Source organism: Cyprinodon variegatus, unplaced genomic scaffold (genome assembly GCF_000732505.1).
Source record: "Cyprinodon variegatus isolate N-32 unplaced genomic scaffold, C_variegatus-1.0 Scaffold807, whole genome shotgun sequence".
Taxonomy (NCBI): Eukaryota; Metazoa; Chordata; class Actinopteri; order Cyprinodontiformes; family Cyprinodontidae; genus Cyprinodon; species Cyprinodon variegatus.
In genome coordinates, this window is record NW_015151260.1 from 296015 (window position 1) to 318078 (window position 22064).

Below are 22064 nucleotides of genomic sequence, written 5' to 3' on the forward strand. Positions count from 1 at the left end.
ATGGATGGATGGATGGATGGATGGATGGATGGATGGATGGATGGATGGATGGATGGATGGATGGATGGATGGATGGATGGAATTACTAATCTGACCAAATCTTATGTAACTAACGGTCCTCAGTTGTGCTGAAATCAGCCAATAATATTTTAACCAACCATGAATCGGTGGTTTTATTGCCGGCAGAATGGAGCCAGACTGAGCTGCCGGTAGATTCTAAATGTTCCGGTTCTATTAAAGGGCAGAGACACTCATCTTGTTGTTCCATTATAGTGAGCTCATCTATGATAACAGCTCTGTAAAATAAAAGCACAATTTATTTGATTTTCCATTTCCATTTTAATCGACTCACTGAGTCATCAAACATCCACATCTAAAGAGGTGTTTGAAAATGTTTCACATTTATGCTCAGAGTTTTACAGACGTCTGTAAGTAGAGCATGGTAGCTGTAGGCACTGGTATAGCCATATACAGCCGTATAGCCGTTAGGATGAAAGTGCCTGCCCAAAAACAAAACATTTTCAGTCAGGCATTAATATGGAGGGCGAGATCTCCTAAAACTAAAACTGCATCCTACGCAGGAGTCTCTGACTCCACTTCAACTATAGACCCTGAATAATCTGCAGCAGTACCGGAGACCTGGAAACGGTTCTCACACTCTACTGTCCTACTGCTCGATGTTATCGTTTATTAAAGGTGTAGAGGACAACCTTTTATTTCCAGGTGGATCATCTCAATCAGTGGTCCTCCTAACTGTCAATCATTCTGGTGATGTGTTTACGTAAGGTCGTCCTACGTCCTTGTCCCGTTAGCGAGCTGTTTCTTTCAGGCAACCAGGCAGACAGTCATTGAAGCTCACCTTTCTCACCGCCATTCTTTGAAAATGGCGGAAGGTCGGAAGACAAAAAGTGTCTCAGTGTATGAGAAGAAAAGAAAGGCCTCAGAAGAGGCAGATATATCCCAGAATGCTTTGCACGGAGCACTGTCCTCGCAAACCATTATGGGATTGGCTGTCAAAGCGGCCCGCTGTTGCTACCCGACAGCTGCGACTAATAACAAGGATGGCACAATGAGTTACGTGACCAACGGAGCAAAAAGCAGTGATTATCTGTCTGAATGGTCAGTTAACTGAGTTCACTATAAAGTTCACTACTGTATATAGTCCCCGCTCTATAGTGATAGAGGGATTTAGGGGTTAGAGAGGACAGTCAGACACAGTAAGCTTGGATGAGAACACCAACTTCTAAACTGAGCGTGCACAAGGAAAAATGGGCTAGTGCACGCTCTCACACGTCCCAAAAATGAGAAAATCCTCCAAAATACCTTTAGAGGTCATAGCTACAAGTTTTTCATCAGACTTTTTAATTGTGGAATTAATATATCCATGAAGCATCCAATAGGAGCCGGAGTTCAGGTGATGCCAGATGCTAATATGTCTGTGAAAGAGCGAAGAATTAGCTTCTTCTTTCTCTCAGGGCTCCATCTTTCAGATTCAAGTCAAAATAAAAACATTAAGAAGTGACGTGAGGCTGAGCATCTGTTAAACATCAGAGAGAACGCAAAGTTAGACACTTTCTTCTCCAAATACGTAAACTGTTTGCTTTGGTTTGGTTAGCATTAGCGTACCTGGCAAACCACAAGCACAAACTTTCAGTTTACTGGAGGAATTAAGACTCGTAGTTGTTCCCTTTAATCCATTTGAAAAAGACTAAAATTCTTTCAGATTAAGTTTTTTAAAAACAGTCTTAGAGACATAGATTTTACAGAAAAAGACAGAATTTTTTCCTTTAACCAAATCTAGAAACTGTAGAATCAGCATATAACATGTGGTGTGCCTCAGGGCTCCATGTTCGGACCATTCCCCTATTGCTTAGCCGCTATAGAACAACCTTAACATGTAAGTCATCACTCTTTAGAAATGTGCTGTATTTTATTTAACCTTAATTTATCTTTACCTTTAACCAGAAAAGTGCAACTTAGATTTAAAACCTCTTTTTAAAGGCAGCCCTGGGTTTGAAGCAGCAAATACTGATATTTATCAGAAAAATTAACAGCAAACGAAGCTCACTAAAGTATTGATTGATATAAAATTGTCCTGCTTTACTATGGTGAATAAAACAATGTAATGTGAAAACAACTTATCACTTTCTGAAAGATAATAGGGATTAAGAATTAAAAAAAGTTTTGATTCCGAAATTACCTCGGTCCCACTGTGGGAGTGCTGGCAGATTTAGACCAGTCACTCGTTGTCCTGTCAGTGTCAGTCGGGGTGGAAGCCATCACATTTAGCTCCAAACTGACCTGGGATCTGCTGCTAACTCCTGAAAAGATATTGAACACATTGGACGGCTTAGTAACCACAGCATCCAATACATCCAAGCTTTAGAAAAAGGTTGTTTTAACATTCACTGAAAAAAACAATGCATTGCTTCACAGCTATTCTCAGAGAAGGACAGGCCGGTGGACATGATCCTGGGTGGGCTGGTATTCCAGTGAGAGTGGGGCCAATGAGAGTACAGGATGACCTGCTGCCATTGGGAGACCCATGCGCTATGAAATGGTGCTTAAATAAGTATATAAAAGATGTCAGAGTGAGACCAAATTAATGATGGGGTTGCCTGGCTTTGGTCTCCTGGACCTCTGAGCCTTCCTGTTCTGATCTGTTTGCCTGATCTGGCTCCAGACTCCTGCTTGTTCTCCGGAACTGTTCTTTTTGCTTTTAAATACCTAATCCATAATCTCCTCATTTAAACTTAAAATCACTAAAACTGCATCATCCAACAGGTCTTACTGTTGAAGTTCAAACCAATACTTTGACCTTTTATATGAACAAATGCTGATTAAGGTTATGATCATCCCCTACTAATCATCATTTGAGCCTCCATGTTGGCTCTGAAAGTGTTAATTTCGTCCTTAAAGTTAACTGGTATCCAATTGTTCACAACATTTGCAGATCTACTCGCCCCTGTCATCATACTCTGGATCTCATGCTGAAACGTGGCATTCAAGGTGAACAACTGAGTTTTTCTTCACAACTCTTTCCTGTCTGATCTTTTTTTTAATAACCTTTGAACATAAACTAAGCTGTTGCTCCTGAAGACGGTGGATATCTCCCTGCACTCTGGGCTGATTTGACATGGGACACCATAAAAACTGGAAATATAGACAAACAAGCCACACTTATGTTTTCATATATGAGAGATGCTAAGGTGATAATGTGGCCATGGAAGTATAATTCAGTTCAATTCAGTTTATTTCTATAGCGCCAATTCACATCATGTCATCTCAGGTCACTTTCCAGTTCACCAGATCATTCAGTCAGATTGATTCAAAGTTTTCTATCTAAGGAAAACCAGCCGATTGCATCGACTCATTGACTCTTTAGCAATCCCTCACACTAAGCATGCTTGTAGCGACAGTGGAGGGAAAAAACTCCCTTTTAACAGGAAGAAACCTCCATCAGATGATGTTCTTTGGAGTCTTCATCTCTAGTTTACCCTGTCAACATGCTTTCAGTCCAGTCAAATGTCTATTTTCATTCACATGTCAGGCTGTGAGAGTGGGCTTGAACTCAGAACCTTTGGGACCCAAGCACGATGCCCTAACCACTAGGCCACCCCTTCGCCAAAACTTGTTTGCATGAATATGCAGACATTCTGATCCAATCCCACTGCATGCTTGCTCGGGAGGAGGAGTTGGATAGTTAAAGACTCCACATATCTCTACATAGATCACTTTTTAATCAAATACTGATACATGACTAAATTTGGATTGTAGTAAATTATAATTTATGTATTTTGTGTTGTCTAAATCCTTAGATATTAGTTGGACCTGTTTGTCCTGAGAAGTAGGTAAGATGACAACGTACTGAAATGCACTGAACCAAAATCAGAATGGATTAAACAAGGAGGAAAGGAAGTCTAAACAAAAGACATGAAGTAGATTACACCTGGAATACCTGTGTGAAGGGGGGTCTTGTCTCTTTGGGGCCCAGGATGTGTTTGGTACATGTCGGCTCGTTCCCTCCCTGGTTCCACCGGTGTCTGGTATAAATCTTTGTGAGGCTCTGATAGATCCAGGTGTTCGAGGTCAGAGTCCAGCTCCCGGGCCCTCCTCTCCAGCTCTGTGAGACTGAGCTCAGAGGCTGCTGAGGAGGGAGGGTGAGAGCCCCCAAAGCCGATGGGAGGCCGGAGGAGAGGCCAACACTGCAGGGAGCCTAGAGGGGAATCTGCATCTTCTCCACCTGCTTCACGTTTCTCCCAGCTGTCATCCCAAAGAGTGTTGACCATGTCAAGAACATCGTCCCAACCCTCCACACCTCCTTCCACTGCAGGATTCGTTCTGTATCTTCCATCTGCCTCACCTTCTATGTTTAGTTTGCTTTCTGCCTCATTTTCTTGCTCCTGTAGTTCTTTTGAACCAACTTTAATTTGTATTCCTATATCATCCAATTTTTCAGACACTATTTCTAGATCCACTTCTTTTTCCTTTTCCTTGTTTTTCAAATTATTTTGCAGATTTTTTTCCTCCACATTCATCTCCACCTTGTCTTGTTTGATGTCCAATGGAGCTTCCTTCTCATTTTTCAGTGGTTCTTCTTTCTTCTCTTCCTTTTCTTTCTTTTCCTCTTTCTCTGCCTTCTCCTTATTCTGCTCCACTCGTTTGTCACGACTTCTGGATCTCCTGGGCTCCTCTTGCTCTCTGCAGACCCTCCAGTGCTCCAAGTTCTGCTCCCTAAGGGAGGCTCGGCCTACCAAACCGCTGCCCTGTCCTGGCTCCGGGTGAGCCGGCTCCCTCAGTGAGCATCGTCCTACAATGGGATTCATCAGATTCGATAAGGGGTTCTCTGAACCGTGGCGCAGGTGTGGATGCCTCTTCTCCAGTGCTGACAGCACAGAAGGAAGTGGAGGGAGGATAGGGAGATTGTGTAGTGCCCCTCCCTGACGGACAGTCCTCTTTCGGACCATGACTCTGCGAGGCCAGGTGAACTCAGTACCCTCAGGTGGTGCAGTTGAGTCAAAGTCTCCTAGCCTTTTGCTTTCTCTGGGGCTCAGCACTCCTGGGCGCATCCCTGTGGCTGTGCCTGGTCGAGACCTGGAGCAGGACTTGGATGATTTGGACTTGGATCTGGAGCTTTTCAGAGCATGACTTGATTTTGGTGTGTCGGTGTCTTCAAGCTTTTTCCCTTCCTGGTCTACAGGGACAGTTTCAGGTGTATCTCCTGCCATGGAGCCTGGCTGAGGCTCCCCTTTAGTTTCAGCCTGGCTGTCACTCTCACTCTCTTTCACTCCTCTGTCACTGATCGCCGCCTCTGGCTTTTCCCCTGACTTGGAAACAGGAGCAATCTTAGGGTCAGGTTTAGCCTCTACTCTGGACTCAGATGTTAAAACAACATTCGATGTTAGTTTAGGTTCATCCTCTATTCCAACCCTATTTTCCTCTGGTTGGGAGTGAATCTTAGCTGCTGGCTGAAGCTCCAGCTGGCTTTCATGAACGACTGTAGTTTCAAACTGAACTTTGTCAATAGGATCAACATTCTTCTCATTGACACTTGTTTTCTTGGGTTCAGGTAGACGTTCTTGTCTAGCTCTATCTCCAGCAGTTTTCTCGACACACTTTGTTACTCCTTTGTGTTCCGCTTTATGCTCCATCCCTGACTGCACTTTTCCCTCCAGATCCCGACCCCCAGGGCGTGTTTTCACTTGGGAGCCCATCCTCTTTTCAGGTTTGTTCTTTACACTAGACCTGGATCCATTGTCAAATTTGTTCCAGCTTTCTGTTTGATTGTGCTCCTGGTTAACTGACCTCAATTCTGCTTCAGAAATGTTTCCAGTTATGACTTCACTGACTAATCTGGGCCCGCACCCAGACTTACAGTCCACCAACATCAAACTAACACTCCCGCTGTCGCACCTAGAAAACATCCCTCCACCGACACCTTCAGGGCCGACCTTTGACCCAGCTCGGTTCCTGCCTACTGCTCCCGTACCCATTCTGGGAGCCCCACTGGGGGAGGGGGAGGGTGAGGGTGAGGGCTGGGGCAGCAGCAGAGGAGTCGTGTCCAAGCCATGGTCAGACTCTATAAACACAGAGTCCCGGTCCGAGCGCAGAGGAACAGGTCGGCCATATCCAAAGGTCCCGAAAGTGGATGTCTCCCTTCTCTCCCTTTCTCTGGCTCTCTCCCTTTCAAGCCTTCCCCTCTCTCTCTCCCTCTCCCACTCTCGCTGGGCCCATCCCCGCTCCATCTCCCGTTCCCGCTCCCTTTCCCAATCCCTGTCACGTTCACCGCGGCCCCATCCACTTCCTCGCTCCCTGAGGTCCTGCTCCAGGTCATGAGCAGACAGTTGGACCAGGGGGGCCCTGTAGGGGGACCTTCTGAGCTCATGTGGGGGGGACAGCCTCAGGCTCTGGGTTTGGGAATAATGTCTTGGCTGGATCACTTGGGGAGGGGAGCAGCGTAGGCTCTGGCTCTGACTGGGACGAGGTTTGGCTGGAGAGAAAAATACGGGAGTGTGGTATCCTGTTGACAGAGGGGAGCCAGAGAAGGGAGAGATGAGTGGGGAGGTGAGAGAGGAGGACTGGCCTGCAGCAGGGTAGTGGCCTGGATTCAGATAGCCTCCTCCTCCTCTGTCCATCATCTCTGGCGTAGGTATCTCCACACACTCCAAGGGCTTTGGAGATGACATTGCTTTCCAGGAATGACGGCTCTCTCTGCTTTTTGTGCTGTCTCCATGGTGATGGTGGTGATTGTGGTGTTTCTTTGATGAAGAGGACACTCCTGGTGCAGAGAATGAGGACACGGAGGGAGAAACGGATCGGTTGAAATGGCCCTGAGGGTGACAGCCATCTATGTCCTCTGCTCCCAGCTTCAGGGAGTCATAGATGGCTCTCTCATCCAGGCGCCGGACAAAGGACGGATTTGGAGTCAAACAGTGTGGCTGAGGATCAAACATGTCTGACCTGCTCACTCTTAGAGAGCCACTCATGGAGTAGCTAAAGCTCCCGTCTCCACCTCCATCCCGCCTCACCGACCCCCCAGAGTGGTGGTGATGGTTGTCAATCTGCTGGTTTATGCACATGGTGTCATAAATGGATCTCTGAGGCACGTAACCATCCCCATAACCCCCCTCGAGCCCCAAATCCCGGCCTCCCACTCCCCCATCCCCTAGGCCGTGTTTCTCCAGGCAGCAGGAGCTCTTCCTGAAACACCCCGGACGGCTGAGAGGCTTGCCCATGTTTGGTGGGGGGGGTTGGTGGGAGGCACGTCTACAGCTTGAAGAGCGAATTGTGAGGTCTTTTTCTGGTCTGAATTTGGGTAAAAATGCTTTTCAAACTACAGCAGACTGTGCGAGAAGTGCAGCAGCGTTCTTCAGGAAGACCGTATGAGACATCAACCAAAGTCACTGTTTAAAAATCCTTGTTCTTCTCCAGTTCACAACTTAACAATGTCCCATCTGTTTTCTGGAGGGGTCAGAAGATTCTTCCCATTGAAGCTTGAAAGTTCAACAAAACGTCCTTCTGTCGAAGACTCCATGTCAGAAAAGCATCATAGACACCATGAAGTTCAAACTGAGGAATCCTTTTCCAATTAGATCCAAAAAGCACAAAAACAAAAAACAGAAGCAGCCATTTTCACTTTGGAAGCTCATCTTCCCTCCCACTCTCCTCACATCATGGCAGCATTGTGTTTTTTGTTCTGTTTAGAGCCAATTAAATGTCCTTCCAGCAGAGCGTTTGTCCATTTGACACAAATCAACAGAAAACAGCAAATCGGACGGATGGTGGGATCCAGCCGGACCTGCACGGTTCATTCTCCTGAGGTCTGATGATTAATGGCTCCTGCAGAAAAACAAAGAACATTAAGACGATGGAAACCATCTTAAAAACCAGCAGCTTTTAAACAGAAAAGTAATGTTTGACAGTAATGACAGGAAAGTAATGTTTCTGATGTTTCCTGTGAACCGTTGTCCTTACAAAAAACTGCTTTAACCAGATTATAGCTACTGCATTTAATAATGGTACACAGGATAAACGATGCAGCCTAATAACAACAATTAATTTTTATATCAAAGTTTTATTGAGGAATCAGATATGAAAAATTAAACTACAAAAATAAAAAAAATCCTCTTTTTGATGTGAACATAAAACAAAGACAAAGCAAAAATAAAAGTGACATAAATAAACCTCCCCTTTCCCACATCTTATCACACCGAGAATCAAATCAAATTCCCTTGAAATCGAGTTATCAATATTTAGCCGAAGGAGTTGCCAAGTTCTATCATATCGATTCAAGTTATTTGCTAATGAGAACCTTATTCTCTCCAAATGAGAAAGCCTAACCAGTTCCTCCAGCCACAATTTAACCAAAGGAAGCTCAGATTTTCTCCAAAATATCAAGACTATTTTTCTTCCCTATAATAAATGCATAGGATATTAATCATTGTTGGTTTTTTCCCGCTCTAGTTCGCCTACCGACGGAACCGTTCCACTGAGGACGCCATCTCTGCTGCTCTCCACCTGAGCCTGACACACCTGGAGGAGAAGAACACCCACGTGCAGATGCTGTTCCTGGACTTCAGTTCAGCTTTCAACACCATCATCCCACAGCATCTGATGGGCAAACTGGAACAGCTGGGCTTCAATACATCCCTCTGCTATTGGCTGCTAGACTTCCTCACCAACAGACCTCAGTCAGTCCGGGTCGGACAGAACACCTCTGATGTCATCAGTCTAAGCCCCTCCCCTCAGGGCTGCGTCCTGAAGCCCCCTGTTGTTCACCCTGATGACACATGACTGCGTCCCCAGTTTCACCACCAATCACATGGTGAAGTTTGCAGACGACACCACGGTGGTGGGCCTCATCAGAGACGACAACGACCTGGACTACAGAGAGGAGGTGGAAGAGCTGGTGGTGCAGAGATAACAGCCTGAAGGTGGAGAAGATGGAGGAGATCATGGTGGAATTCAGGAAGAACCGTCCTAACCACGCTCCACTGCTCATCAACAGCTCAGCTGTAGAGGTGGTCAGCAGCACCAAATTCATCACAGACACCCTCACCTGGACTAGAAACACCACCTCACTGGTCAAAAGGGCCCAGAAGCGCTTGGACTTCCTGCGGAGGATGAGGAGAGCCCCCCCCCACCTTCTCCAGAAGCACCATAGAGAGCGTTCTGACCAGCTGTCTCACTGTGTGGTGTGGAGGCTGCAGCGCCTCAGACTGGAAGAAGGTGAGGAGAGTGGTGAGAACAGCAGAGAGGATCATGGGGGCTCCTCTTCCCTCCATTAAAGACATTTCATCCCACCGCTGCGTGTCCCGAGCCAGTGACATCATCAATGACCCCTCACCCCCCCACCATGGACTGTTCTCCCTGCAGCCCTCTGGGAAGAGGCTTGACAGCATTCAATGCAGGACCAGCAGGTTCTGCAACAGCTTCTTCCCCACCGCCATCAACCTGATAAATGTGCTGTAAAATGAGTTATTTTATTTATATAAAAAAATTTTAGAACAGTAAATATAGAGTCATATGTTTATATTACTATTTTTTTATGTATCTATTACTGTTTTCAAGGCTGCACTTTAAAAAGTGACATTTTCTAGAGCTGTTTTAAACGGAATTTCTTTTTGTTTAAACTTGTTTATACAAAATGGCAGAAATATATCTGTCAAAGTGTAATTTATTAAATTAAAAAAGCTGAGTAGAAGTGGATGAGAAGTAGATTCAGCCTCGACTCTGTATATCTGATAAAACAACAATTCATTTTTGTGTGTAAAATTAAATCATTTTGCCTTTTTGTCTATAAAGATTCAAACGTTTGTCTCTGCCTTAACAGTTTATTTTTAGTAACAGTTTATTTTCTGTATTACTTTCACTTTTATACTTTAAGTAAATTTAAAAATGGTACTTTAAAACTTCTACTGGAGCTAAAAGCTGAAGTTGATCCTCTAACTTCTATAAAAGTGTTTTTGAACAGCAGGATTTATACTGGAGGAATAAACATGAATACTTTGGACGCCTCTGGCTGGAAGAAAACATGTTTTCAATTCAGTTTCAGTGAAGAAGTCGAAATGAAACCTGTTTGCAATGCAAATGACATTTGCTTCCTTCATTTTAACTCTGTACAGCATGTTGGTCGCTTCCAGTTGTGGAACATCATGTTTAATATGATGTCATTCAGTGTAATGGTTGGCAGCCATGTTGAACTCCAATAATGACCTGATATGGACCAGCATCATCTTTCCTCTCATATTTTGCTCAGAGGTTCATCAGAGCCATAAGTTCAAAGGATTTAATGCGAACAAAATCAACCAAAAACTTTATCCCGCCACTTCCTGGGAGCCATGTTGGATTGTGACACCAGGACTGGTGCAAAGCATCAGACTCTCCCTGACAGATTTCTGATTTTCTGGAACCTCTGGTTATTTGGAGAACAGGTGTTTATGGTTTATTTACCTAGAAAGATAGGAACTGTATCCTATGGGTGATTTTAAGGATAAACTACAACAGTCTAATTTCCACTCTAAACCCTTTTAGCATCACATATTCATCCTTGGCTTATCCCAGCATGTCCCACATCTCATTGCTCCTGCAGGTAAGGAAAGAAAAGCTGGAATCTCAGCCTGCATTTCCTCCCATGGATGAGCCAAACGCAGAGCTAAATTTAGACGCGCAGTAATTCCTGTGGGGAACTTTAAGGAAGTTGTATCTTAGAGGAACCGTCACCGACCAGTCGCACAATGAAAGATGTTTAGATTCTAACATTTAAATAAATGGTTAAGCTGAAAGAATTTGATTTAGATGAATAAAACCAAAGAAAGCTTTATAACACACCCTGACCAAACATGTTTCCCCTTCAATCCACCATCCCTCTGGAGACAGACGCCTCAGAACAACGATTCCCTCAGCGGTGAGAAGTTACAGCAGCTAATAGCTAATGAGAAGAAAACTGAAAATGAGAAACATCTGGAATGTTGATTACATCAATAAATATCAGTTTAACTGTAGGATAAAGTCACCAGCGCCTCATTGACATGCAGCAGTGATGGAAACCAGTGCATCTGTGTCAAAGGAGCCTATTGATAGAGGAGACCCTCTCCGTCCTCTGCTCCGCTCTGTCACTGCTGCCTCCACCTGCTCTACCCCCCACCCCCACCCCAACACACACACACACACACACAGAACCACAGGATGGACGACAGTCAGAACCTTATCAACATGGTCGCAGTCGGGGAATAACTGGGTGAATCCGGAGCAGTAGTGCTTGTAGCTCCATCCTGGCGATGCGCTCTCATCATCAGCATCCTTTCTGCTCGGGTCTCTCCTGCATCTCTTCCTTCTCTACCTCTCCCTGCCGTTTGTTGTTCTGTCACTTGTCTCCCTCCCTCTCTGCTTCTCTCTGGCTCTGCTGTGAATCATGCCTTCTGTCAGAGGGTTTTTTTTTTTTGACAAGCTCTCTCTGCCAACCAACACACCGACGCAAACCCTCCTCCTCCTCCTCCTGCTCTCCCTTCCAGTTTCTATTTACCTCACTTCAGCCTCCCTCCATCTCTCCTTTCTTCCTTTTTCTCTTCTTATATCTGCCTCCTATTTGCATTGCTTGTAGCTGTGGAGCCTCTAAAGACTTTGGAGCCACAAAATAGCCTATATCCATCTCAATCTGTATTATGTATCTATCTATGCATATCTTTCTATGCATATCTATCTATCTAAGCATATCTATCTATCTATCTATCTATCTATCTATCTATCTATCTATCTATCTATCTCTATGTGAAGCTCTGCCTCAGTCTCCCACACACTCTTTTCTTCTGCGGCTCTCCATCCCTCTTGTAGGCCTCTCAGTTTGCCCTCTGCCTCCCACTCTTCACCTCAGCGTTAAGGCAACACGTATCGGTGTGGAGGCGGCAGCACAGAGAACTACAGAAAGAAAGACCAACAAAGGATTCTCACATGTTGTGCAGCCCAGTTTAAAGGCACCATGATCATCATCAGCAGCTGCAGCATCATTTGGTTCTTTTTTTGCCGTGTTTATCTGAGTGGTCCGTGCACAGACGGTTTCACCTGAACTGCTATAAAGTCTTTTTTTCACACAGAGTGGAGGCATCTACCATGAGGGACTATGATTGGTCACAGACATCTATAGCAACACTGGGTTTCCTCTAAAAACCACAGAGAAGCCACAGAAGGCTCCCTCAGTGCAGCAGCAGCCTGCCGGTCCCTTAGACATCGATGCAGGGGACAACTTTAATTAGAGTGTACAACCCTCTAATCACCAACGACAAGAGGATGATCATTATCAGTTATATTGTAGTTATTATTTATACATTGTTTAAAAACACCTTGAGTTTATTTGAGTTGTGATCAGGAACTGCTAAGTATTAATAAAAAAAAAAAATCCTGAGTAAGATAGAAGAAAAGATCAATATTGATGCAGTCAATTATGAAAATGATCGAATCCCCTGAAAAACTAAAGATTCCTGTAGGCATTTAAATCTGTAGGTTAGCTTAGCTTCTCTGAAAGACTGGTGATGGATGGATGGATGGATGGATGGATGGATGGATGGATGGATGGATGGATGGATGGATGGATGGATGGATGGATGNCATGGATGGATGGATGGATGAAGGATGGATGGATGGATGGATGGATGGATGGATGGATGGATGGATGGATGGATGGATGGATGGATGGATGCCTGCCTGCCTGCTTCTTTGATTTTGCTGCTCCTGAGTAGGGAACTGCAGGCGAAGCATTGATCAGCTCAGTTTCTTCCATCTTTAAACGGACAGAGACCCGAGGCAGAAGCCAGAAACTCACCTCTGACCCTGAGGAACATTTACGGCTTTGTTTGAAAATCCAGGAGAATAAAAAAACATCTTTGTCTTTGTTTTACAGAAAATGTTGTGTGTGGATTTGGTGGCTTAAAACTTTAAAAAGATAGTTTATTCTATATGCATCTGTCACCATGGTAACCCACAAAGCATCAAGTCCTCAGCTCCAATGAGGCACTGGGAGGGTGAAAACATTACTGTATATTAATAAAGCATTAATATACAGTTTCTAACAGCTCAATGTTTCCCTGCATTCAGCCGACTGAGGCTGCCTACATCGGCCAGCCTGCTAAAACTGGGCCAGTGGATGCTGGGTGTGATTGACAGGATGGAGCCTGACTCACTCTTCTTTTTACCATGCAGCTCGGCTCTGGGTTGACTGCGTTAGTCTGTCTGTTGGAGATAAACACAGAAAAAGTCATGCATCTGTCTGAGGAAAAACCCTGAGGTTTACTCTGAGCCTTTGTCTGGATTGGAGAAAGCTTCGTTTACCTGCAGTGATTTCAGAGGCGACCGCTGCTGCTAATGAGGTAACAGATAATGCGGCTGGAAACTTCGATCAGAACATTTACTTCCCAAAAAATATCCATGTTTCTGGATCATAGCGCCCCCCACCCCCAATGGATGCAATGAGGTTTTACTCTTCCACACAGTGAAGCCCTGGTCTGTTGACCTTTGCTGTGTACCTGCCAGCATAAAACCGCCTCTCAGTCCCACTTCCTGTCACCTCCCTTCAAAAATAAAGCTGCTAGTGCTTAAATAAAGGAATTCAGGTTTCAAGAGCCTGGATCAGGACTAGTTTGAACTGACTGGAGGACTCGACAGGTGTGTATCCCTTTAGTCATGTACAAAAAAAAACAAAAACAATTTAAGGTCAGATCCCCATACACTTCAAAAAAACACCAAAAAGTAAGTAATTAAATAGTTTTTTTGTACACGCTCTTTGAGGTAGTTTAAAGTGGATGCTTCGTACAAAACTAAAGTGATAAACGTGTATTGACTATGAGTATGCTGGTCTGATAGAACGCCGGCTTATCCAACTCGATCATTTGAATTTTTTTGTTACACTTTCCCATTAGAATCTGTTTATTGTTTATTTTACAGGAAATGTGGAACATCTTAATAACAATGTTCCAATGTTAACAAACCACCTGAAGAAAACATTGCTGATTGCGGGGCTCGAGGAGGATGTTAATCCAGTTTTGGGACTGGCGGCCATGTTGGATTCTGTCACAGTAATCATAGCTTAGCGTCTCCACTGGTTCAGTGGTTTAACAATAAAGATGGATGAACGACCACAGCTGAACATTTTATCAGGTAGTTCAGATTAATCTGAATAAAAGTGGCTGAGCATTAGGAGCAGCGCTAACCTGATGTCCCACTGCGGCTCTTATCCAGCCCTGGCTACTGCTCCTTTATTCCAATCTTTGCCATGAACTCATCATAGTCAGACTTTTTCCCATTGCAAGCTGTTAACAGACATCTGCTCCCCTGGTCTTAATCCCTCCCTCATCATCATCCATAAAGAACTCCTAAAGACCATCCAATCCCTCAGATGTTCCTGGTAAACAGATGAATCACCGAGCCGTTTCTGCGGAAACAAAGACGACTGGCTGAGTTCAGAGCAGATCATTCTGAGGCCGCCTCCTCTACGAGGAGGAGATAAACATCCATTATATCACGATTCAGACTACTGAGATTAAATGAATATGCATTTTCCTGTTGTTCTGCTGGGTCTGGGTCTCATGGAGTATCAGGCCTGATCAGTGGTCCAGGAGCCTCTCCAGGGACGCCCCTGTCCCTCAGGTTCCCTCTGATCATGGCTATAAGTCCTTCCAGTTTGCAGCTCTCACTCAAGTTGAATTGGCTCATAAAAAAAGAGTTTCTGCCTGATTTAAATCAGATCTGAGTTTCTCTTTAATCATCATCATACCAACGTTGGATCTTTTGTTTGTATTTTCTGGTGCTGCTGCCGTTTTGGTCCTGGTCTTTAATCCTTATGCACATTAGACCTCCCCTCCTTTTGTTCTTTTCTTTATTCCTTTAAAACATATCTTTTTATATTAAAAACATTTTAGAGGACAGGGATTTAACTATACTAACTATACAAAATTAATGAGCACAACATTCATATTTTCTAAATAAAGACAAACTCTGCTTTCCTACAGCCTTTGCTACAAATTGATGCACATATTTAAACATCTGTGCTTTCTAGATAAAAGGTATAGTGCAGGAGTAACCAATTAAAAACCTGAATAAAGAAAATCTTTAACCAGGAAAGATCTGGAGACATTTTTAATCATAATCTGTCACTTTAAACAGAATTTAACACTGAAATAACATGAGGTGTTTATGCATCCATTTTATGCATTGACTTTTGAAATAAAAAATATAAAAAAATAATATTTTTTTCTAATTTAAAATCTAAAGTGTTTTTTATAGTAGAGAAACAAAAATCGTTCAGTTTGGTTTATAGACATTTTCTGATTCCCATGTTTTATAAAACACCTGAATTGACCGTTTGTTATTTTTCTTTCTTTTTTCTGTCTTAATGTTAGCAGTGGGCTTTATGCTGCCCTGCAAGGCTTTAAACCTGGGTTTGAATGGAGACTAAGCCATTCTAAAGCACATATCAAGGAGCTCATTCTGAGCCTGGATCCAGATTTATTGTTGATTCTGTTCATGGTGGAGAATCCTGCTTCACAGCAGCAGGTTGAGCCAAACATCCTCTAAATGTGCAGGGTCATCTTTGAGCACCATTTCACTTTTTTTTCCAGTTCACTGCAGTTCTTCCAGCAGTCCACACTTTCTCTCCTCTTTTTCTCATCATCTTCTCCTTCTTTCCAATCGCCCGGCTTGCCCCAGGTTTGCCTGCTGTGTCTGAAAGTAGCAGCAGCAGCAACCCAGACTGACAGCTCATTGGCTCATTTTGATCACGTGAAGCCTGGAGCCGGACGCTATGGAGGGCTTTACCGTATTAACAGGAGAAGTGGATCAAGAGAAATTAGACTCTGTCGTCGGACAACATGCGGTAATTTATAAATGTTTTAAATCAGGTGGATCCGGACCGCGGTCTGCTAATCCGTGACCTCTGGTTTAGTGGATCAAATTCTTTCAAGTTAGAGTTCTGGAGCGAACATCTTTTCCAATGTCATTACTTACCTACTTTTATCAATAATCATTCTGCATAAATGTTACATTTACAAGTACTAATATATCTATATGAATCAATTATTTCATACGTTTTTATTAAAATAGTTATTTATCTATGATTTCACTGAGGAATCTTAGATGAATGCAGAGAATTTTCTCTTTACCCCATAAAACACAAGATCTAGCTCTGCAAACAGCATTCATTCTGTACTTATCATCTTTCATGTTAGTATATTAATGCGCATAAATAACCAAAGTGCTTTTCTTGTCAAGTAATTGTTAATATATGAAAAATGTAAATGTTTAGAATATGTCACTTGGGAGTATTACTGCTGCCATCATCTGTATTAGAGGGGAGAAAATGGTGGGGGCCATGCCATGCCTGCCCCCTCTTCTAGGTCCGGCCTTGTGTGAGGCAGGCACCATGTCTATCCAGTCATTGATAATTGAACTTTATTGATCTCACACTGGAGAAATTCCCTCTCTGCATTTAACTCATCTCCTTGGGGAGCAGTGGGCTGCCATTGTGCCGCGCCCGGGGAGCAGTGAGGGGTTAAGGGGCCGGCTAAGTGACTCAGAGTGGCAGGCTGTGGGAGTGGGGCTTGAAATCAGGACCTCTGGATTCCCAGCTCTATGCCGACACCACCAGGCCACCATGCTGTCCCAGTAAAGCTCTAGGAGAGACAGAAGCAGGTGGATCATCTTCAGGCGAACAGGAAGGCTGCATGTAAGGTCAGATCAGGTCAACCAGCCAGAGATCATGGCACAGAGAGAGCTGAGGTCAAAGTGGACAGACTCCATTCTCTGGCTCCCTCTGGTGGTGACTGGCTGCCAGCTCAGCATCATATCAGGTCACTTCACACCTGGTTGTCATGTTTGATTGAGCAGGACCGCTGGGGGTCCACCGGCAGAGCATGCACAGCATAACAAGTGGTGTTCACACAGGAAGCAGCTGCAGACACCTCATTGGGCTGCTCTTTGGTGTGTATGAAGGGGGAGTGCATGCAAATTCCTCCTAAAGTCTTCACTATAGCAGCACTTTAGTGTTCTTCATACTAGGAATTATTAATGGGAAGCATATTTGGTTTGGAGGGAGAGGCGTGTTTCTGTGGTTTGGAGGGGCCTCGTCCTCTGGGTCATCAGCCATGTTAGGGTCTTCCTCATTTGTTCTGCGTTGAAGACACGTCGAGCTGTGAGGCAAGCTGAGCGTCCGCCCTGCAGCAGGCGTGGAGGACATTCCTCAGTCTGGAAGGAGGCATCTGGAAAACTTTAAAAGCAAAGGGGAGGAGGGGAAGGAGCATGTTAGAGGGGCTGAGTTTCAGCAGAAGGCTTTATGATTTAAAGGTACAGGAAGATCATTCTGATGATTCTGTAAAAGGAAGTGAAGTTTTGGACAGAGACCCAGAGAAGGAAACGCTGCAGAGAGAAAGAAAGAAAGACAGAGACAGACGGAGGAAGTCTGACCAAAGAGCTCGGCCTCTTCCTTCCTCACAGAGCTCAGGAAGTGGAGCAGAGAGTCAGGGAGGGGGGGCGCTGACACACACTCACATTTTCCTGCCGCCTTCTACTTTTTTCCCTGTTTCAGTGCTGCTCGATCAGCAGGAGAAGAAACCCCAGGAGGCAGAGTTTTCCATGGAGCAGGAGAACCGTTGGACGGAGGAGGCGTGATGGAGGCCAGCACGACTTCTCAGGACTCTGGGTGAGTTTAGTGGTTCAGAGTGGGGAGAAGTTTTGGTAGAACCAAACACTTGGATGGGGTGGGGGGGCACAGATGTGATGACTCACTGTTCAAATATGGGTCACTGGCTGCTGGGAGGGTTTGAAGCTTCTTGGTCTCTTAGACCAGATCAGAACCTCTGGATCCATGGAGGTCAGCTGAAGGTTTTCCAGAAAAGCGTCTTTCTTCTTCACCTCAATCAGATTCATTTTTCTTCTTCTCTGTTGAAAGTTGGTCAACAGGAAGCTTCTGCTGGATCTGGTTCTGGTTGCTGAACCTCCAAAGCCAGCTCCCTGCTCCTCTGCTGATGGTTTATTCCTCTCGACTCTGATGAGAAAATGTCAGACATTGTTTATGTGAATAGAATAGTCATACCACTACCTCACCGTTGTTCCTTAACTTCTACACTTAAACGTAAAAGTAAATCCACCTGTATATAAGCCACCCGGACTGTACATATTTTCATTTCTTTTTTTTTTTTTTTTCTTATTCTATTTTGTTTTTCATTGTGTGCGATACATGTACACTTGCACCTTAATCCTTATTTATCTTGATATACTGTATATACCTTGATATACTGTATATATATTGCTTATTCTTAATGCACCTTGTTTGCACCTCTTGTAACTTCTATGCCAATATGTGATGAGTGAATTTCTCCGCTGTGAGATCAATAAAGCTCATCTAATCTAATCTAATCTAATCTAGACAGACTGAGGACTTTCCTGCTACAGGCGGCTGTAAATCATCCTTTCAGGGAAAGTTGAAGTGAGTCGAGGACAAAAAAGGTTCAGAGGTCAGAATCAGGAGGAAACCAGGAATACACATGTTCAGCTCCATGTGTTTCCATCTAAGATTCAATAAAGCTTTTGGTCATCAGTAACCAGGACAGACTGAGGAGAGACCTCTGAGGTTGTCCTGAAGATCAGCTGGCGGTTCAGGATGGTGGTGGTCCTGGCGAGCCTCCAGAGCTATGGAAGAAATATGAGAGCAAAGTTAAAGAAAAACCTGAAGAGGTTCTTAGAGCTTCTTCCAGGTTGGTTCCTGAGGTTCAGGTAAACGTCCCTTCAAGCTGCAGAGCAGACTGCGTTTCACAGTCTGAGTAATCTCTGCTTCTGCAGAGTCTTGTGAAATTTCTGAATTTTGCATGATGTCAGAGTTAACTTCTCACAAGAATTCAGCAATAAGCAGGAATTACTAAAGGTTTTATCCAAATAAGACATGAATGAATTCTTTCTTTATGGGAAATATGGATATTTTTCAACTAGATATATGAGAGTTATCCATGTTCTGCAAAAACTTCAACAATATAATTAATGCTGAACCATTTCTTGTTTTCTAACTGGTTTCCTAGATTGTTTCCATTCCCTGGTTTAATCTGTAAATCTACTGATTCAAGTTTAATGAGCGTATTATTGGATATAAACGTACCCGTTACTTTATTTACACTTTTTAACTTCTGCTTCTGTCTCCTTGAACCCCAGTCGGCCTCAGCAGATGGCCGCTCACGCTGAGCCTGGTTCTGCTGGAGGTTTCTTCCTGTTCAAAGGGAGTTTTTCCTCTCCACTGTCACTACAAGCATGCTTAGTGTGAGGGATTGCTGAAGAGTCAATGAATCGATGCAATCAGCTGGTTTTCCCTAGATAGAAAACTTTGAATCAATCTGACTGGATGACCTGATGAACTGGAAACTGGCCTGAGATGACATGATGTGAATTGGCGCTATAGAAATAAACTGAATAGAATGAATTGAAAACAGACACACAGATAAAACAACCATTGTTGTGCGAAGGTCAGTTCCTGCGAAGAGAAATAAACTCAACTACTTGTCAACATCCAGCAAAAATGCCGCTTGTGGATCCTATATATGCGGACGGTGAATCCATCTGTCTAATGTCCCATGATCAGCCTGTCAACTCCTATCACCATGGCAACATTCTTGTACCTTGAGCAACATGTCAGGAAAGAGTAAAAAGCAGAAATTAGAAATGCAGAACCAGTACATGACATCATTCAGGTGATGTAATGTTCATGTTTGGTTCCATCATGGCAGCTAGAAGCAGCTTTCATGTCAACATTGACCTGCTCTGATTTCCTGTGTCTGACTGATTTATTTTCCTGTAGAAGCTTGGTGATTGGGTGACTGCAGCATAACAAAACAGGAAGATCCATCCAGGACAAAGCTCTGCTGCAAAGTCAGCAACTCCAGCAATGGATGACAGGAGGACTCTGGGTTTTAGTTCTAGCTCTGTTGTTCCCTCACAGCTGCCTGATGTCCGGTACCCAGACCCAGGTCCTCACAGAAAGCTAGTCCAGGTTTCAGGCTCTTTGGTGCGGCTCCCTCCTCCTTCTGTCATGTAATTTCAACCCTTTCCTTTCCTCAAGTAAAGCAGAGCTTATTCTGACACTGCTAGCCTCCTGCATCAACGCAACTCATGAACATTTGATCAAATCCCTCCATCAAAATATAGAGCAGTGACTATATAGTAAACTTTATAGTGAACTATAGATAACTGACCATTTAGACAGATGATCACTGCTCTTTGCTCCGTTGATCACCTAACTCCTCCTCCACCGCGCGGTGCCTGCGCCATCTTTGTTACTAGTCGCCGCTGTCGGGTAGCGACAGCCTATGGATACAGCAGGCCGCTGTGACAGCAAATCCCATCATGCTTTGCGAGGAGAGCTCTCTGCTAAAAAAGCTACCAAAGTGAGCGGTGCCATGGTAATGAGTAATGAGTCAATTTGTCCACTGTGAGATCAATCAATCAATCAATCTACCGTTAGGGGCAGGGCTTAGTTTGACATTTAGCGTTATTTAGCTCAGATATGTTCATATATAGAAAATTATAAATGGAAATTTCATTTGATGTGCCTATAGGGCGGCCATCTTGGGTCAGACCACAGTTCAGACAGCTGACAGAATGATCTGATCTCATTTTAGTCACATGAAAGATGAGTCAAAGATAATATTGCAATAATCTCTTACATGTCATCACCCCTTAAAAGAACAAAACACATTTTAAAATGACTTTTCTGTTAAATTACACATATTTATTCAGATTAAAAACTATTTAAACAGAATTTTGCATTTCAAAATTAATATGATACGATAAACAAAAATATGATAAACACAATATTTTTTATCAATACATTATAACATTAAATTATATAAATGTTATATATTTATATAAAATAAAATATATTAATACCGTATATATTTATACATTATATTATTATTATTTGTTTTTTAAGGATTGTACTGTTATAGTTAGTAATACGAATTATAGAGGAAACTTTGTATTCTGATTTAGTAAAGTTATTATTTAATTTTTTTATTCATTTAAATTTTTTGTTATTGTCAAAGTATTTTTTGTCAAATCATAGTGAATGGTAAATTTATAATGTGTGTAACTAAAGGCTTTTTGTCCCGATAAGAGTGGCTAAACTTCTCTACAGTCTGGTTGTCTCTGACAGCAGCTTGGTCTGACCTAAGATGGCCGCTCTGTCGACACACTTCTCACCTGACGACGCGTCTATCAATGTCTATGTATGTTCTCAATATGTCTATGACCCTAATGTTCGAAAATGTTAACAAAAATATCAGCTTTATCAAATAGCTCATTAAATCTAGAAATCTCAAACAAACATAGATAAATATAATATTCAGCTGTGCATCAATCTGCCTGTTTAATGCTGGTAGCTGTTCGAACCGATGCACATGCAGAGCGTCTGACCTCCGCTTTGCTTCTGGGGGAAACGGTGGGGTTAGGTAGAGGATTAGATTTACAATCCCAGAGACTGGTAGACTTAAACTAGCTGGTATGCTGGTGAAGATTCTCAGTCATCCAGGTCAATTATTCCAAAAGAGTTAAAATCAATCCACTGGACTTTGTTTCCAAGTTTAAAGACGTTTCTCTTCCGTCCAGGAAGCTTTTTCAATTTAAAATGTCAGAAAGAGCGTTGAGTTCTAGGCTTTATACGGTAGCCCAACAAAGCCTTGATTTTGTTTAGAAAACCCCTTTGGAATGGGGGTTGTTTTGTCTCTTTGTTAGCCTGCAATGCTCCATACCTGTCTGAGGCCATTGATCAATTCAATAGAACATGAGTACGGACTCATGTTCTCGCCAAGTCCGATTTTGACTAGAACCCAGGAAAGTCTGGACTCGGGGAGAACGGGAGCACGCAGAATAAATCTGGGTCAACTGGAACAGAAGCGTACTGATGACATCACCACATTCAAAGCTAGTCTGGAGCTGCATTTCACCTGCTGGTATTAATAGAATTTATTAATAAATAATAATAAATTCTGACTTTTTTCATTTAGTTGAGGAATAATAATGAACACAGTCAGATAAACACA

General features: G+C 43.4%; 2 protein-coding genes across 3 annotated transcripts in view; one reads left to right on the forward strand and one right to left on the reverse strand.

Annotated features, from left to right (window-relative positions):
* LOC107098752 (zinc finger CCCH domain-containing protein 13-like) overlaps window positions 1-7400 on the reverse strand; it is a 13664-nt gene extending 6264 nt beyond the window's left edge. Inside the window, exons 1-2 of the mRNA XM_015396584.1 lie at window positions 3959-7400; window positions 2201-2321 (exon numbers count right to left, since the gene is read on the reverse strand). Of these exons, the coding sequence (XP_015252070.1) occupies window positions 2201-2321; window positions 3959-7235 (3398 nt within the window). The 5' untranslated portion in view covers window positions 7236-7400. The remainder of the gene's footprint in view (window positions 1-2200; window positions 2322-3958) is intronic.
* A 9498-nt stretch (window positions 7401-16898) lies between these two features.
* LOC107098757 (ras and Rab interactor 3-like) overlaps window positions 16899-22064 on the forward strand; it is a 22663-nt gene continuing 17497 nt past the window's right edge. The window contains exons 1-2 of one of the 2 annotated variants that reach the window (XM_015396592.1): window positions 16899-16965; window positions 17570-17683. In XM_015396592.1, the coding sequence (XP_015252078.1) occupies window positions 17652-17683 (32 nt within the window). In that variant the 5' untranslated portion in view covers window positions 16899-16965; window positions 17570-17651. Of the gene's footprint in view, window positions 16966-17194; window positions 17329-17569; window positions 17684-22064 lie in introns of those variants that run through there. The other variant, XM_015396591.1, reaches the window with a different exon arrangement.